The 19,317-nt window shown below is 44.9% G+C and overlaps 3 protein-coding genes across 3 annotated transcripts; 1 reads left to right on the plus strand and 2 right to left on the minus strand.

Moving 5' to 3' along the window:
• Positions 1–431: 431 nt before the first annotated feature.
• VC83_04134 (uncharacterized protein) lies at positions 432–1,302 on the plus strand (the record flags this gene model as incomplete). Its single annotated transcript, XM_024467770.1, has 2 exons — positions 432–449; positions 889–1,302. 2 exons carry the CDS (start codon positions 432–434, stop codon positions 1,300–1,302), a joined length of 432 nt encoding a protein of 143 aa, XP_024324378.1.
• Positions 1,303–16,129: 14,827 nt separating this feature from the next.
• VC83_04135 (uncharacterized protein) lies at positions 16,130–16,447 on the minus strand (the record flags this gene model as incomplete). The annotated part of the gene is made up of 1 exon (XM_024467771.1): positions 16,130–16,447. The coding sequence occupies one exon, from the start codon at positions 16,445–16,447 to the stop codon at positions 16,130–16,132; it is 318 nt and encodes a 105-aa protein (XP_024324377.1).
• A 955-nt stretch (positions 16,448–17,402) lies between these two features.
• ALG6 (Glucosyltransferase-like protein) lies at positions 17,403–19,288 on the minus strand (the record flags this gene model as incomplete). Its single annotated transcript, XM_024467772.1, has 2 exons — positions 17,403–18,955; positions 19,015–19,288. 2 exons carry the CDS (start codon positions 19,286–19,288, stop codon positions 17,403–17,405), a joined length of 1,827 nt encoding a protein of 608 aa, XP_024324380.1.
• Positions 19,289–19,317: the final 29 nt, after the last annotated feature.

The raw sequence follows: 19,317 nt of genomic DNA on the forward strand, positions 1-19,317 counted from the left end.
CATAACCGGGTCGTAGCGGGCTGCCTCCCGTTATTAAGAGAGATTAGAATGTAAGGGTTTAGGTAGACAGCGTGCTAAGACCGTAGGTTCGAGTAGCCAGTATCGTATTCAACAATCTAATCTCTGAGCCCTTCCTAGTAGGGGGCTCAGCTACTTTATCTACTCCCCCGGAGTCGGGCCCCCGCCGTCTCGGTTGCGAGTCGGAGCCACGACAACAGCCTAATAGCAGCCTAAGGCCCTAAGGCCCCCCTAGCAGCCTTAGGCCGCTAGAGGCACCGTAGCGGGACGTCTCCGATGCGGGACCGCAACCAGCTCCCCCTTCCTACTGACCTCCTCTTAACCTACCCGTGACAAATAGCCTCACCTTCCTTCCTTCTTCTTCTTCTTCTCTCTTTAGATTCAATCTAGATTACTTTTCCTGGACTGGCATCATGACCTCTATGACCATCGTAACATAAGATTGAATCTCATTTCTTCATTAGCTCATCCTGAGCAAGAAACTAGAAACCAGCACAAACCTTCGAGCAACAGAACCCTCAAACCAGAAACCAGCACAAACCTTTGAGCAACAGAACCTCCAGAAATCGAAACTCAGACCAACCAGAGCTACACATTGAACCAGAACCAGAACCAGAACACCAGAACATCAAATCCAGAAACCACAAGTCAACTCAATACCACACTCAAGCATCAGAACCCAGAACATTATATCAGCAGAATTAGACCTTTCCGTGACGCTCCCTCAACAAGGATATAACCGTGACAGAAGTGCGCTTCTCTTGAGTGGCTCGTACGGCTGACAACTGCATAATAGGGCCTTCACCACATACGTGTCTAGTTCCTGATACCAACAAAGTCAGAAGAAGATCCTGACCTTGACAATTCCAGGGACATGTCATCCGTGACAGGAGTCAAGATCAAGGACAAGAAACCCAATCTACTACAAGCAATGAGGACTGCTTAGAAAGCCACACCTACAATAGAAGGGAAACACTACTTGAGGATCCAGAACACCAAGCTACCCTTCGTATTTGGGAGCTTAAAGACCTCTCAGTTGTGAGCACCTGGAGCCAAGCCCAGAGAGAGGCTGCACTTCAAATCCAAAAGCAGATGATGGAGGATTATGATCATGTCACCCAGCTCTACAATACTACCCTCCAGAAGAGTCGAGAGGAGAAGGCTACATATGATGACAATATCAGCCAGCTACAAGAGGTTATCCAAGCTCATGAGCAGACAATGGCAGGACAAGCTGCTGTTGTGAAATATCTTGAAGAAGTGGATGTGGCTGCGCACTCATAGTCTGGCTTACAACAATGAACTCCGAATCAGGTTAGCGCGAACACTTCTCCTTTCATACATAGGACAGTCTAACCCGGACGCTTCGCGGATGCGATTCGGAGTCCACTCGGACCACCACAAATGTACCCCAGAGCGAACAAAGCAAACTCTGGTGAATGCTGTTGACGCAGAACGAATTGTGAGATAGAAGGCATATCACCAATAGAGCTTTTAAAGCCACGCCCTATTCAAGGCTTTGATGGAACAGCAGCCCCTCCCATCACTCATGCTATATACCCTCACCTACAGGTACAAGACCATGTTGAAAGTCTATGCCCTCTATTCATCACCACTCTTGGGAAACATTCTGTCATTCTTGGGAAGGCTTGGATGAAGCAACATGGAGTTATACTTGATATGGTAAATGACCAAGTCATATTTACTAAAGGTCATTGCCAGCACACTACACCAACGAATACTCAAAATCCAAAACCTACATTACCCCAAGTCAATAAGCAAATACAAGATGACAAAGCTTGGAAGCCAGCCCTCCAACCTCCTTATAAGAACAAGAACACATGCACTGTCACAATGATTGGAGCCGCACCATTTAATATGCTTCGGAAGCAGAAGGGAGCAAAGGAGGAACTTGATCTTGTGAAGAGATATATTGACGACAACTTGTCCAAAGGATTTATTGAAGCTAGCAAAGCTCCCTTTGCCTCTCCTGTCCTTTTCGTCCGCAAACCAGGTGGCGGACTTCGATTCTGTGTTGATTACTGCAAGTTAAATGCCATTACAAGAAAAGACTCATACCCGCTACCTGTAATGGTGGGTGCACCAGATGTGAGAATCTAGCCACCCAAGGAAGGGATGGTTTTACTAAGACAACACACTGTCTTAGGAAAAAGAGCCAAAGGGTCATAGCTTAGACTATTCCACAATGCAGCAATCAGGTGTATGATGTAGTGGAGTGGTTTAGACAAGTTGTAACAAATGTTGAGTCTGAGAACTCAGGGATAAGTCAGAGGTTAACACCTCACTGACTTTTCAGAAACAAGGAGTAACAAGATCAATGCTTGGAAGCTTGGAAAAGATGTGGAAGTATGTGATAGTCGATTTACTGTATTGTCTGCTTGCCCTTTCTTAAGGAAAGGGCAATCCTATTTATGCTAAAGGAGTGTAGTTCTCTCATTTTCCAAGACTTTCCATGACTAACCAGGCTTGGTAACTGTAGTCGACATAAGAGAATCCCATAGAACCATCTCCTAGGTTCCTAGAATATAGGAAGTGAAAGGAGGTCCAAGGTCAGAGTACCCCTATAGACAGATTATGTCAGAACTTAACCAACCTTGTGGGTAGCTAAGGAGTGATGACGTGTAATGAATCATAGACGGTTGTAGAAGATTTTCGAGCTATTGTTCATGTTCCTAGGCCTCTAGTTGATAGAGATATGTCATGTGTAGTATTAGCCCACTAACTAAGGAGTGATGTCATGTATGAATCATAGAGGGTTGTAGAGAATGTGGTCATATCGGCCCAGTAACTAAGGAGCAATGACGTGTAATGAATCATAGAGGGTTGTAACAATCGTTGAGTAGTATTGCTCTTGTTGTTGGTGTGACAAGCCAAAATATGTATAGTGACTTGTAGGTTTGAGGAGGAGATTTCTAAGTTTGCTCTTGAGTTTGGTAGCAAACTGAGTGCAACTAATGTCAGTATGACACTACCCCTCATCGATGAAACATTGGCTCAGATCACAGGTGCCAAATATCTTACAAAGATTGACATTCGTCATGCATTTAATCGGATCCGTATGCAAACAAAAGAAGATGAAGATCTCACTACCTTTAAGACGAGATTTGGATCATACAAGTACAAGGTCCTCCCTTTTGGCCTTACAAATGGCCCTGCAACATTCCAGCGATATATGAACGAAACCCTTATGGAATACATAAACAAATTTGTTACAGCATATATGGATGATCTTCTCATCTATAGTGCGCATCGATCTGAGCATACCCAGCATGTGCAAATGGTTTTACAGAAGCTCCGCGAAGCTGGACTACAAGTAGACATTGCAAAATGTGAATTCTATGTCCAAGAAACAAAATCCCTAGGGCTTATCATTGGAATCTATGACATGAGAATGGACCCCGCAAAAGTCCAAACTATACTTGAATGGAAAGCACCAAGGTCGCTCCGAGATACACAAGCCTTCATTGGGTTCTGTGTGTTCTACCGGCAGTTTATAAGAAGCTACTCTACGATTATGAAGCCACTGGTAAATCCCACAAAGAAAGGTCAAATATTCGAATGGAACCAAGCCTGCTGTAAGGACACAGGGCACCCAGCTCACAGTAATAGCATATGAGAGTGTGAGTCAGAGGCTAAACGGATGCTATCCTATAGGTCTACTACGAAGGATACAAAAAAGATGAAGGGGGAACCCCGTTGAGTCTGTTTCCTTAAGTACCCGAAACGGGCCCGACTCGGTTATCCCAACCCTAGCCCTGAACCTTCCACCGCAACAGGTCTGCATCGACCCTGAACCCTATACACTTACCGTCCCCCACTATAGTGTAACTCGCTATATGCTCCTCTACTGGTTCGAAACCCCACCGAGTCGAATTCCATGCTTGTAGTGACCGTAACAGTTCTGAGACAGGTTCTTCGAGTATCTAGGTACGGAGGCATCCTTACACCTGCCAGGCAGCCTTTGAGTTGATTAAGAAGACTGTTACAGAAGCACCCATGCTACAACACTTCGACCGGGATAAAACAGCGTATGTGGAAGCAGATGCCTCACTGTCATACTGACATTCGTTGCACTCAGTTTGCTATCAAACTCAAGAGCAAACTTGGAAATCTCCTCCTCAAACCTACAAGTCACTATACATATTTTGGCTTATCACACCAACAACAAGAGCAATACTACTCAACGATTGCTACAACCATCTATGATTCATTACACGTCATCGCTCCTTAGTTACTGGGCCAATATTACCACATAGCATATCTCTACAACCCTCTATGATTCATTACATGACATCACTCATACTACCACATGACATATCTCTACCAACTAGAGGCCTAGGAGCATGAACGATAGCTCTAAAAGCTCCTGCGAACCTCTATGATTCATTACACATCATCGCTCTTTAGTTACCCACAAGATTGGTTAAGTTATGACATAATTTGTCTATGACATAATTTGTCTATAGGGGTACTCTGACCTTGGACCTCCTTTTACTTCCTATAGGCTATGAACCTAAGAGATGGTTCTATGGGATTCTCTTATGTCGACTACAGTTACCAAGCCTGGTTAGTCATGGAAAGTCTTGGAAAATGAGAGAACTACACTCCTTTAGCATAAATAGGATTGCCCTTTCCTTAAGAAAGGGCAAGCAGACAGTACAGTAAATCGACTATCACATACTTCCACGTCTTTTCCAAGCTTCCAAGCATTGATCTTGTTACTCCTTGTTTCTGAAAAGTCAGTGAGGTGTTAACCTCTGACTTATCCCTGAGTTCCCAGACTCAACATTTGTTGCAACTTGTCTGAACCACTTCACTACATCACACACATGATTGCTGCATTGTAGAATAGTCTAAGCTACAACCCTTTGCTCTGTTTCCTAAGACAGTGTGTTGTCTTAGTAAATTCATCCCTTTCTTGGGTAGCTAGATTCTCACATCTGGTGCACCCACCATTACAGAAACCCGGATTGGTAGGGTAGTAGCCGTAGGCGTAGACGTAGGCTGTGAGTAGGTGCGTAGTTTCGTGAGGGCTGTATTACAGCTTATAGGTCAAATACCAGCTTTCTGGAAAGCTGATATTATAGTAGACTCCTTAAAAGTCTTCTCCCGAATGCGTGTGAGATCTCTCATGAAGGATTGTAGGTCGTAGGTAAGATCCATATCCCGTATGGCAGTAAGAACAGCTACTCGATGCCAGTGCTTATAAGGCTGGAACACTCCCATGTCTAATGGCTGTAAAACGTGTGTAAGATGTGAGGGAAAGGTGTATATAATAATGTTGTGTTCTTCTGCTGCAATGATGAAGTCATGGCTCGTTGTAACGCTGACTTCTAAATGATAGAAGACACAGAGGTTTCTTGCGTAAGGTTGACTTGACAGAGGAGGCAGGGGATTAGACACAAAGGCTTTCAAAGTAACACGTTACAGTATTGTAAAGAATACTATATTGAGTTGAGCACAAAGCTCCTATCTAAGGAAATACTATCTACTTATATAGTGGCGTTGTGCCTTATGGGTAATTTGGATAGTTGGCGGATAGCTAGATATTCAGGATAGTTCATGGCTCAACTTTCCAATATCCACTAGTTTCTGCAACTATCCATTAGCCCCGTCACATGGCAGCCTACCCCGCTTCCCACTGTGACTCACACGTCACGTTATGTGACTCACACGTCACGTTACTAGGCCCTGGCCCTGTAACCATGACATCATGTTACTATAGCCGTAACACTCGTATGGCTTACATGAGAGTCGAGTAATAGAACCCTTGTATCCGCTGAGGGTGTATGCTTAGCAAAATGCTCTAGCCACCGAAGAGCAAGCTGGCTATTTGAAAACCCAGAGTCGGAGAATAGTACTAGCTCTGTGCCTTCAAGGTTGGCGTGGTACCAAGAATCCATATGTATTTTGCCCGGAATGATAAGTACTGGTGGTATGACTTTTCCTACTGCAGACACAGCCTCAAGGATAGTAATAGATGTACGGTTTTCAGGGCTTGGAGTATAGAGCTCCTTTGCTGTTCGTGGCACAATAACCTTCTCACCTCCTGGAATTCCAATTCTAAAGCCAGTTTCATCCATATTCCAGATTGACTCTGGCTTTATACTACACCGTAGTGTAAACTCAAGGTAGTCTCGAAACCAATTTATAATACTAGACCCATCTTGAGCTTTGGTACGTAGCTGTGCAATTGGCTTCGTAGTAATAAAGTGGAAGTCTTGAAGCTCATTCCGTATATATTTTGTAAGCCAGCTTGGTGAGGGTGGTGGCTTCGGGCTCCGGAGCTTACAGACAGCAGTAAATATCATAGCTCTCGTAGCTCCGAGCCCTAGGTAATATTGCTCTACTTAATAGCTTCTGTCTGGGCGGCTGCTTGAGCGTATAGTTGATGTAGGAACCTTAAAAATCTGACTAGCAGTAGTTGCTGTTTCAGAGGGGTTTTCTGCTAGCCATTTACAGGCATTTGATAGAGGAGTCCCTTCCCTTAAATGAATTGCATAGATTTACTATATAAAATAGTATGTGTAGCTATGGTAGAAGTTTTATTAAGGAGTGGCGGTGAACAGACGCACGTTGCGACGGAGCGCACATTGTTTCCCCTCGTTTCAGGCACGTTCACATTGCTTACTCCAACCTTGAGCGAAGCGAAAAGTTGGTTACGACGATTACTATAATTGGCTCTTGTTTATTAGAGCCCATAATACTGAAACACGCTATTAAAAAGAACTCCACAGGTAATCTAAAATAACCAAAGTTGGAAAAATCAAGCGAGGTAGAAAGATAGTATAGATATTTAGTTGAACTTTAGGAATTATTCTAGGGAAAATGAATTAAGTAACCCTGTTTTGAAAGTATATGAATAAAATGACCCTGCCGGCCCCACACCCCCACCCTGCTGACGCCACCTTGCTACAGTCATAATCCGTTAAGTCGATAGCTCGGCTCCTGTAAATAATATCGAGATAGCGTAAATATCGAGATATTGAATTTCACGTGACATCTATATCAAACGAGGCTATTTACATAAACCAGCTATCCAAGGTTCCCTGTGCCTTAGAATTGGCTACTGTAAGCCCTAACTCTCTCTCAAACTTCTCAAAGGACCGTAAATACACTGCTGCCTCCTTTGTGCCACTATTCCCAGATTCTGTGAACTCAATCAGACATTGTATAGCTTGATGTGCAGCTTGTGGGGTTAGCACAGGCTGTGGGTTAAGCTCTTCATCCTCATCATCATCTTGAGCCTCGGAATCTGGTACATATTGTGCAATGACCTGCTCTAACAGTATATCCTCCCCTACAGACTCTCTAATGCTCTTCTCCATCATCTCTATGTCCTCCTCCTCTGGATTTAAGAAGTTCGAGAGATCCATAGCATCGCAGATGTGGCCAACTTGTTGTACTTGTTGATAAAGGTCGTTAATATTAGGAAGAGGGTGTATTGGAAGCTGAATTGGGCATTGGAGAATTGTGCTTTTTCGAAAGCAGTTATAGATAGTTATGTTTGTAACATCGTGAGTCCATGATCGAATAAGCCATCGAATGGCGAGTCGGACATTCATTGCTTTAACAGGGTCTTTATCCGTTTCATAACATTCAAGCATATAGTGGAGCCATTGTCGCCGGTAGTATGCTTTTAGGGCAGCGATGATGCCTTGATCGAAAGGTTGAAATCGGCTTGTTGCATTTGGAGGAAGCCAGATGATGCGGATATTTGGAGGAGGAGGAGTGGATTCAATGGTGGCGATATGTGCTGAGAAGTTATCCATCATTAGGAGTATTGATCGAGATGTGCCTACTTGTAAATAGAAGGCCTTTAACCATTCTGCCATAATGAACTGATTCATCCAAGCCTTTTTATTCCATCTCACCCCTCCCATCGCTGTGACTTCAACATTTCGAAGAGCTCGTGTTGTCTTTGCCTTTCCAATAAACCATAGAGGAAATCGATCTGTGCCAGTTGAATTAACACAGACAACTACTGATATCCTTGCCTTCTCTATTTTCTGACCTATAGCTGCCTCTGCTGTCATAAAGCCCCTCGATGGTGTCATCTTCCAGTATAGTCCCGTCTCATCCATGTTATATATATCCTCCTCTAAGTATTCCCCTGCTACTGTTTGAATTGCCCGCATCTCTTCCTCTGCTGTAGCTGGAACTGATCCAGCTCTTCACCGTGTCGAACTTGATTAAGAATCTTATGACGTTGTCGAAACCTTGTGACCCAACCTAAGCTAAACTCTGGGACTGGTTCCCCTTCGTGTTGTGGTAATTGTGCCCAGATCTGCTTTGCCTTCCTCACCTGTTGTGACCCCTCCTCTTCGTTCAATAAGCTTCTGCCAGTCAAAAAGGATAGCTTCTAACCGTGGCCAAGCAGCGTCACATCGTCGTCGTCGAGCTTAGCTTCTTGATCGTGTGCTTGTGGGGCGCCGTTGAGGTAAGCAAATTGAGCGCTAAGAGATTCGGATACAGTAGATTGGCTGACTCGAGTCTGATATTGGTCTCGGAACCATGCGATGCAAGCTTTCTGCGAAGGTCGAGGGTGTTGTTTGTGGTGCCAGCATCGGAGAGTATGTCGTTGCTCGAGAGTCATCGAATTGAGCTTCTTTGGAGGCATCCTGTAAAGTGATGAAGAGTTTAGCATAAGTTGATAATCTAAAGAAAGGCACGATATCGTGTATATCGGCCATCGACTCAGGTGATGAGCTTCAATTGTGAGCCCGCTGACAGCTTCTGCTATAATGCCCAGGCTCACGACAGGTGCTGCAATGTACCTGTTGCCGTCGTACGGCCATTTCCCCTTGCCCAATCCTATCCAGATCTGCCTGTGTAGCCCTTCGCGATGCCCGGTATTGGCCCTTATCCATACGCACTTTGCGCGGCCATCCACGCGGTAGTCTAGTGTGTGGTGGATTACACACATTACTAGCAACAGTGATGCGTGGGTGGTGGTGGTGATGATTGGTTGTCACAGGGTGTGGGCAGGCAGGGTTATTTTATTCATATACTTTCAAAACAGGGTTACTTAATTCATTTTCCCATTATTCTATCTAGCTACCTCTCTTTGCTATAACATAACAGTGAGGCTTCTTGAGATGAATTCCTCAGCCATTCATTATCATGTCTTATAACCAATCTTTAAGCTCGCCATTACATTCCTATAGCGATGTCTTCTCTCTTGATGAACCTCGATCTATGAACATAACTCCTGACATTGAGTCCTCACAACAACTTGATGATCAATGGGATGGATTACAAAAAATCGAAGGCCTTAATGTGTTACGGTGGATGCCCTCAAAGGCAGACGTATTTATCGATTGGTGGCATAACCAGTCCTGGTATAAAGAACAGCCAAATAACTTTCCAAGTATGGATAAGCAAATCAACTGGGGGTCAACAACTCGGACATCACTATCATGGAGACACTTCGACCAAGGAGCTCGGAAGTCAACTGGCAAGCCAGTTATAGTCTGCACAAGGTGTTCAACAATACTAAGTCATCCAAGTGTTAAGGGCTCAGGGACAAGTACAATGAGCTCTCACTTAAAATCTGCTGGATGTAATAGGAAGTCGTCTCGGCATTCCATACTACATCAGACCCAGCTACACCTCTCACGATCATCACCCGTAAGGACTATTACTATAAAACAGTACTAACTTATATAGAGCATACGCCTACAATCAGAAGAAGATCCAAAGGAAGCATTCTATAGCTATGTTCTCGAGACCATAGTATCGTTAAATATATCATTCCGATCTGTTGAGAACCCTATATGGAGGGAGATGGCACTATGGCAGAACCAAAAGTATCCACTTCCTTCGCCAACAACCCTACGGCGGCGCCTTGACGTTATGGTAGGTAAGGTGCAGCAGATCGCCCTCCATGGTCTTGTCCAAGGTGCAATCTTGATAATTGGTCTAGCCTAGGGACAAGACACTCATTTATGGGTATTATGGCAATGTTTATAACCAAGGAATGGGAGTACTGTGAAGCCTTGATTGGATTTGAGTATTTTTATGGAGCTCATACTGGCAAAGAGCTTGCAACTATTGTCTGGCGCGTCATCTGCCAATATCGTCTAGACGGTAGAGTTCATTGTATTACAACTGATAATGCAAGTAACAATACCTCAATGATGGCGATAATTAATGATATGATAAAGGAGATATCACCAGAGCCAACAAAATACCATGACAGAGCTATTCATCATATACCATGCTTTGCACACATTGTCCAGCTTGCTCAAAAGGCTCTCCTTGGGTCAATTTGACTAAACCCAACAAACTCAGAGCTACAGATTGACTGGGATGAAACCTCAGTAGAAGAAATCGATGTCCTAAGTAAGAAGAAGGGTCTTCCATGGACACTTGCTAAGGTACGTTTATAGTAATCATTATAATAATTAAACTAACAGAACACTAGCTTCAAAAGCTAGCAGTCTTTGTGAATTCAAGTTCACAGCGAAGAGAGCACTTTATAACAATCCAAAAACAGTGCATTAAAGACGGAACAAGAGTCTTACGGCTTATCCAAGATGTGTCAACCCGATGGGACTCAACTTTACATATGATGTTACGAGCAGTCCTCCTTCAGGAAGCAAGTTTACGACTGAGTTTACACCAGCTAACATATTTCATATTAATGCTCAAGAGTGGAAACATATCACCTACCTCATTGACGTTACCCGCCACTTTAGCTTCTGGACCTCAAATATGGGTATAGCAAGTGGTGCACGGCTTGGCTTTGTTCTACCTGCATATGACGAATTGTTCGAAGGGCTTGAGGAGTGTACCCATCAATTGAAACCATTACAAGATCCATGGATTCCAGTACTCCTAGAAGCTATTGACAAGGCTATACAGAAGCTTGATAAGTATTATACCTTGTCTTGTACAGGCATTGGTAGTTTATACGCCTTTGGTGCTATTCTATCACCACCGTTAAAGATGGAAGTGTTTGACCCTCGATATAGTTGGCTAAATCCTGAAACAAATTGGCAAGAGCATTTTGAAGGACAATTCCGAGCGTTATATAACCAACATTACGCAAACCAGGAAAGATCTAACCAACATGAGTCACAGTATAGGGAACTTGATAAGGACCCAATGGCTATGATTGTTAAATCGGAAGTGAAGCTATAACTCTTCAAGTCAAACTGATGACCAAGGAGGAGAGATAAAGCGGTACCTTAGTCTTGGTAAGTTTATAGTAATCATTATAGTAATTAACGCTAACTATTAGAAGCCGCCTCCTACGAACCTCTGTTAGTGTGGTGGAAAAACAATGAACGGCTATTTCCAGGACTTGCAGCTATGGCCCGGGATATACTTTGTATTCCTGCTTCAGAAGCTCTTGTTGAGCGAGTCTTTAGCACTACCTGTGATGTTTGTAATTATAGGCAGAACCAAATGGCCCCTGATACCATACAGGGTATTATGCTTGTCTATTATTGGCAGAAAATCGAGCGGGAACAGCTGTTTGAACACTATTCAATTACATTATTAATTCTACTAATATGAGTGAGGAGGAAATAGCGTTTGAATATAATGCTCTAGTTGATAATATCCAGGAGAAGATGGCAATATAGTACATTCCTGACCGAAGCCCTAACCAGCCAAATACACACATCTGGACAACACGGAACCAAGACCGTTACAATTTCCTTCCAAAATGAGGGTGGTTATTCACTACCTTCACTTACAAAGCCTTCTATTGCAAAGAGGCCACGGAAAGATAATGGGCTCAACATACACCAGAAGGGGACAATCGAGACAACCGAATTAAGTCAAGTCCGTAACAAGTCACGGTCTGGTCAAGAAATTCTAGAGTCGTGGCGTAATACAGACATATAGTATAATTATAGTAATTGCCAATCTATCTAAACCACGTGAAAAATGTTCAAGTAGTGCTGTAAAAACTGTTTTAGTAGGGCTAGTCCTGTGATAAAATTCGAGTGGTCCCGTGACCGGTTTCTTGGCAGACCGGTGGGGGACCGTGGGTTATTGGCTTCAGACCGGACCACGGTCTGGGTTGAAGATTTGGGACCGGACCGCCCCATGGTCCGGTCTGGGGTCGGTCCCCCGACAGGGTCAGTCCCCCGTGACGCACGCTAACGGAGGTCATGGCAGTCCGAGTAAAGTAAGCTAGATTGAATCTAAAGAGAGAAGAAGAAGAAGAAGGAAGGAAGGTGAGGCTATTCTTCATAATATACAGTTGTCCGCTTAGCGGTTGTAGCCTTGGTGGCTAAGGCTGCACCCGTAATAACCGTAACAAGCTGTGAGCTATAATCATAACAGTAGTAACAGCAGGAGCACCACCCCCTTGCCCTTGTCCTCCTTATGTGCTAACGCCTAGCACTAGACTTTAGCCTTAACAAGGAGGGCTTCTAAGTACCTTATAACAAGGGCTTTCTAAGTGCCTTATGTAATGGTGGGTGCACCAGATGTGAGAATCTAGCCACCCAGGGGAAGGGATGGTTTTACTAAGACAACACACTGTCTTAGGAAACAGAGCCAAAGAGCTTAGACATTCCACAACGCAGCCATCAGGTGTATGATGTAGTGGATGGTTTAGACAAGTTGTAACAAATGTTGAGTCTGAGAACTCAGGGATAAGTCAGAGGTTAGCACCTCACTGATTTTTCAGAAACAAGGAATAACAAGATCAATGCTTGGAAGCTTGGAAAAGATGTAGAAGTATGTGATAGTCAATTTACTGTACTGTCTGCTTGCCCTTCCTTAAGGAAAGGGCATGCTATTTATGCTAAAGGAGTGTAGTTCTCTCATTTTCCAAGACTTTCCATGACTAACCAGGCTTGGTAACTGTAGTCGACGTAAGAGAATCCCATAGAACCATCTCCTAGGTTCCTAGAATATAGGAAGTGAAAGGAGGTCCAAGGTCAGAGTACCCCTATAGACAGATTATGTCAGAACTTAACCAATCTTGTGGGTAACTAAGGAGCGATGACGTGTAATGAATCATAGACGGTTGTAGAAGCTTTTGGAGCTATCGTTCATGTTCCCAGGCCTCTAGTTGATAGAGATATGGCATGTGTAGTATTAGCCCAGTAACTAAGGAGTGATGTCATGTAATAAAATAGAGGGTTGTAGAGATAACGTACATGTATAGCGAAAGCGCCAAACAAGCGAAAGCGCCAAAATTATCTACCCTCACGACAAACATTGCGATAAATCTACCACAACATTAGAAATCAATTGAAACTACTCGGAGTCCTCTTCCTCAGAGGTGTCTATTACAATCTGACACGTGCGCGCATTGTGCCCAGTCTCACCACACTTGCCACAGCGACGGGCACGGGTTTCTTCCCTTGGCTTCCGACCACGGCTTGCCCTTATTTCCTGCTCTACCTGCTGCACAACATCCCTCTCATCCTGTAGCTCTTGCGCCCCTTGTTGACTAAGTGATCCTCCTTGCTGTAGTCGTGTTTTCCTAGCTCTCCGGCGCTTGCTTAGTACTTCATTTGCCTGTCGTAGGTTTTGGTTCTCTCCCTTTAGCAGTGCTAATTGATGCATTATTTGCGATGCACCCTTTGTAAACTGGTCAACAGCTGCATAGATTGAGGTTGGAGAGCTATTTTGATGGCGTGAAATCCGAGTTTTAATAAATGTAGACTGTGACATAGCTTCAATTGGGTTGTTTGGTGTCTGAGAAACCCAAGGTTGAGCAGTACCTGGGCGGGAGCTTGGAGGCGTTGGTGTCCTTAACTTAAGATCAAGTGTAGATATCACTCTCTCAGGGTCAAATGGAAGAAGCCCTGCCCCTCGGAACCCGCCTCAAATGTTACTTTCCGTCATTGTAGTGTTAAATGCAGCGTGGAAGGCAGGAAAGAAGTCATCCTTTGTAATATGAGAAATATGAGCCTGCATCATATCTTCAATTTGCCGACCATAGGCCTGCTTTAACGGGCCGAAACAGCCAACATCAAGTGGCTGGAGTAGATGAGAAGAGTGAGCAGGCATACAAAGCGTAATAATGTTGTGTTCCTTGCAGTACTCCTCAAACTCATCTGAGTGGTGGCTCTCATGACCATCAAGGACTAACAAGCGATAACCACCAACACTCCGGGCCTTTGTATGCTTCTCAAAGTGCTGAATCCAATCCATGCCTCTCTCGTTTGTAGTCCAGCCATTTTCAGTAACAGAAATCACCCAATCGCTTGAAAATCCACTATTCTCATACCAAGATGTAAGGTGGTTTTTGCCTGCAACAATGATAAATGGTGGTACTGCCCAACCTTGAGAACTAACGCCTTGGATTACTGTAACCCATTCCCGATTACCAGGCTGTACCTTCTTTGCTTTTGCCCGCCCGTCTGAGCTTGTTACAACCATAGCAGTTGAGATAACGCCCATCATAAACCCAGTCTCATCAAAGTTGTAGATATCTGCTTCATCGATACCATATTTCGCAATTGTGTTACGCACAAGCTCAAACCAGCCATTAATAACTTCTGGATCTTCGCACTTAGCCCTCTGGTAGTCGTATTTGCGCTGAAAGCGTGTCTGGAGCTCTACACGCCGCTTAACAAAGTTTGAAGCCCAACGCGACCCAACGCGTGACGCGTCGCGTGTTGCAAGTAGTCGACTTGCCATATCTTCAACAACAGACAGCCGAGGAGGAAACCCTTTGGCAGCTAGGTCGAGTATATACTGAACAAGGACGGACTCCTCTAGGTTAGTTAATTTCCGTGAGTTGGCTTGGATATCGCGTCGTGAAGGTACACCTTCTAGACGACGACCTAGCTTGCGGTGGTCCACAGAATAGATCCTAGCAGCAACTCGAAGGCGTAACTTTGGGTCGCTTTGCATAGCCTGGATAGCTAGCACTAATTGGCTTTCATCGTTTTTATGGGGCATGTTTTGTTGTTGAGGAATTTAACATTTAGTTGGGGGGTTTGGTCACCGCATCATTTTGGCGCTTTCGCTTGTTTGGCGCTTTCGCTATACATGTACGTTATGCTATGTGGTAATATTGGCCCAGTAACTAAGGACCGATGACGTGTAATGAATCATAGAGGGTTGTAGCAATTGTTGAGTAGTATTTCTCTTGTTGTTGGTGTGATAAGCCAAAATATGTATAGTGACTTGTAGGTTTGAGAGGAGATTTCTAAGTTTGCTCTTGAGTTTGATAGCAAACTGAGTGCAACGAATGTCAGTATGACACCTTTCAACAAGGGCTTCTAAGTACCTTCTAACGAGGGCTTTCTAAGTGCCTTATAACAAGGGCTTTCTAAGTGCCTTGTAACGAGGGCTTCTAAGTGCCTTGTAATAAGGGCTTATAAGTGCCTTATTAAGGGCAGTAGGTAGTGAATCTGCCATTCGTTAGCCCTACTAATCGTTAGGGTTAACGGGCATAGTAGTGATGGCAGGGTATAGGCGCCTTCGACTAGATATTGCTATATATGGCAATTTCTTAAGAGCCTAGCGCTGATTTGGGAATAGAGGGGTAGGGGCCCTAGTTCCTGTCACACACTAAAAGTACGACAGTAATTCAGTTGCTAAATTGCTCTACTAGAGCACCACATACACCCAAATTCCAAACCTGCCCTAAAGTACGACAGTAATTCAGTTGCTAAATTGCTCTAGTAGAGCAATTTAGCAACTGAATTACTGTCGTACTGTCTGGATAAAATTAGCCTAAAGCAACTTTGCATCACAAACTTCTCTTAGATTGACGGGTTGCTCTTGTTACGATGGTCACAGAGGTCAAGAAGCCAGTCCGGAGAATAATAAGCTAGATTGAATCTAAAGAGGGAAGGAGAAGAAAAGGAAGGTGGTGAGGCTATTCCTCGTTATATACAGTTGTGCGCTTAGCGGTTCCCATAGTTGCTAGCGGCTGTGAGCTTCAATTGTAACACCACCAGCTCGAGTAGCTTCAGCTAATATCGTAACAGCTCTAGGCGACGGTCCACATGAAATTAGCCCAAACTAACTGTGCATCGATATGGTCTTTACAAATTCACATAGATTGACAGATTGCTCTAGGCGACTGTCCGCATGAAAGTAGCTCAAAGCAACTGTGCATCGATATGCTCTTTATAATATTCACATCTGAATAATAATGGATTCATTTCTCAAGCCTCACCATTCTAATCCCTAACTCCGTTGATATTTCAGCCTCATCCAAGGCCACGTTCATCCGTTTGGCGAGCTCTTCATATTCGTCCAAGATTCTAAACAAAAATCTACTCCGGATCTGTGATCCTTCTCTGCGAACCAGCGACATCATCAATCCACCGATTATGTTCCCCTTCTTGAACAACTCGCCCTCGACAGTCTGTTCCACAAAACAAATAAATAGATGGCTCAAACTTTTAAACGGTTGCAATGCTTTTATAAGCGTCGATGGATCTTTAATATGCATGTCGCTCCACATAATGCCCATAGACTCGATCTTAGAAACGTCAAGTCCGTCGTTTGCCGTAGCAAGTCGTCCAAAACGAATTCTCGTGTCAGTCCAATAGCCTGCGCAGCATTTGCGGAAAACATCACGGCTGGATCTGGTTGCTGTTGCTAGAGATAATACAGTGGCAAAAGGAATACATAGGTATCGAGTGAATGCAAAGTCAAATCGAAGGGGTGCTCATGCGAGGACATAAACACGCCGTTGGGTTGAGCAGACAGAGGGCGATAAATGGCGAAGGCTTCAGAGCGCGTCTCGCGGTTAATATGAAAAAGGGGGTGTAGCCGCGGGCGCGTGAGAGGTGTCTTGTATAACAAGTCTGAGATTGCGTACAGGTTGTTGGAAGTAAGTGACGAGAGCTGCAGCTCAGTTACTCTGGGGGTAAGAATGAGGTGCCAGATGCTAAGGCGAATCTCGATCGGAAGACGGAAAAAAGGGGAAACGTCTGGTTGAGAGTGTGCGTTGGTTGGTTTAAAGAAGCCATGGGGGTAGGTAATAGGCACGATGTATCCGTAACGGTGGATGATATGGAGGATACACTCCCGGATAGCGAAGTACTCTATCTATAGGATATGTCAGAGGGATTGATCTTCAGAGTAGACATAATGTGAACTATGTCTGTGCCTTGGATGTGATGAAAAATACTGGGAACCTGCCGTGTAAGTTGCCTTTCTTATCAACTCTCATTCCCGTCTGGCTGGAGCATGGGGAGGTTCCGGCTCCGAAAGTGACTCCACTGTACATTTCAACCTTGCCGTGGGACACCACCTGCCTGTTCAGTGCTTCGAACGGAAGTGATAAGAAAACAACGTACAATATTCCAAGTTGGACTTTATGTTGTTCTGTTATATAATTTACATGACTGAGCTATTAAGCAGGCCCTAAAATGACCTGTGGGTATCACGGCCTCTTCCTCTATGGTCCTTTTTGGACTCCATTACTTCGTCTTTTTTTTCGGGGTTACTTTTTGGCTACTTGGGGTTTCCATGAGACGGCTGTTACGGACCAAAGTGCCCAAACACCACAAATAGCACGTGGAAAACCCTGCTGCTCCAACTACCACGTTAAGCACCACCCACAGATCTGGTAGACCCTTCGGCGCGTCCACAAACGCTTCTAGGCCATGCCATAGGATCATAACAAGATAAAAGATCGTATGTATGAAGACTGTGCTCTGGTCTAGTGGCCCCTTGCCCCATGCGGGTTTCCGGTAGACTCCCCAGCTCACTGGTGGTATATCAAGAAGGTATGCCCAAAGCAATGTCAACACTGCATATGGGACTCTCAGTTCAACACGTTGAAGGAGAGGGAACATGGTCCACGCGCCGAGAATGTTTGCAAAACCGACCCACGACCGTGTATACGGGTGCATGCCATTTTTCGATGCGAGAAGCAGCGTCATCGGCATTAGAGGCAATAATACCGACTTTTCGTGCACTTGGAAGCTGAAGAGGAAAAAGGCCCAGGCTGTCGTAGCCAACGCCAGCGGCAGCAGTTCTTTTCTAGGGTTCAGAAATATAGCCACGCATGGTGGGAAGATAGACCCCAGGGTCGCTAAAAGCGAAAGGCGTTGCAACTGGACGATTGGAAGATATTTAAGCTTGTATGCAATATTGAGAGCGCACCAGAAGTTCGCAACTTTGTCCTCGAATAAGCCACGGGCAAAGGGAAAGACGCGGTGAACCAGCTGCGCAACTTGATGCACCGGAGGAAAGTACCACGCATGTGGGTCCAAGTAGGCCGTGTAAGAAGCGAAAATAGGGAAGATAGGGGCATAGCCGTTCAATTCGGGGATGGCATCTATGCCACGATGTTGATCATAGATTGCACCCGCAATGATGGGTAACAGCAAAAGCGCAAAGGCAGTAATTGTGACCAATGCGATGCCGAGGAACCTAGGGACATTGATGTTTGGGAAAATGCATACACCTAGTAGGTACGCAAAGATGGCCGGCGCGTAGTAGAGAGCCATTTGTTTGAACCCCAGAGCAAAAACAAAGAATATGCAGCTCCACATGTAGCGGCCTGCCACAATGCTCGACGCGCAAGCTAGAACCAACCCGAGCATCACAGTGTTATACTGGAAATGGACATGGTCAATGAGTATGGTTCCTGGTTGGAGGAGAATCGCAACCAGCGCAACAGAAGAATCCCAAGTTTGAACGCCCTGGAGGCGGCTGTATCGCCTGACGAATATAACGGCAGCAGGGATATAGACCAAGTATTCGGAGATGATGACAGAGGCCCGCATGAAAACCTTGAGCGTTTCATCTTCCAACCCTCTTGAGGTATGCAGGAGGAACCACTTGGGATCTATATAAGACCCGATTTTCCCGAAGACCCAACTGTGATAAGCTGTCAAGGGCGGGTAATCCAACCCCCACCACTCTAGGTCATGGAAGTACCATTGAGAGATAGGTAGCTGAGTTGTGATTTCCATCCAATGCCGCTGCGCCTCATAGTCCCCATGCATGGGAGGATTCTGGTAACCTGCCAAACGGAGGGAAATCAGCATGAATTCGTCCCAGTAATTACAGCTGGAGCCATACCTGAGTAACCCCATAGCCCGGCCGCCCAACGGATCATTCCTACGACCATGAGGACAATTGGGAGTATGGTCCATTGCGAAATACCTCCAGGGGCTGACCACATAAAAGCTGCAAGAGGATATGCTGGTTTTATTCTGGTAGACGAGGCCGAGAGGTTTCCAGTGGTGTCTTTGTCTCGGCCTGCGCTGTGTTTGATGACATTGCTCGCAAAGGAGACCTCGCCGCCAGCTTTCTTCCCCTTGCGTCGAGGCTTGTGGGGTGAAGGCGTAGCCATTCTCAATCAACCCTACAATCTTCACTTTG

This window comes from Pseudogymnoascus destructans, assembly GCF_001641265.1.
Source record: "Pseudogymnoascus destructans isolate 20631-21 unplaced genomic scaffold scaffold_9, whole genome shotgun sequence".
In the NCBI taxonomy this organism is placed as follows: Eukaryota; Fungi; Ascomycota; class Leotiomycetes; order Thelebolales; family Thelebolaceae; genus Pseudogymnoascus; species Pseudogymnoascus destructans.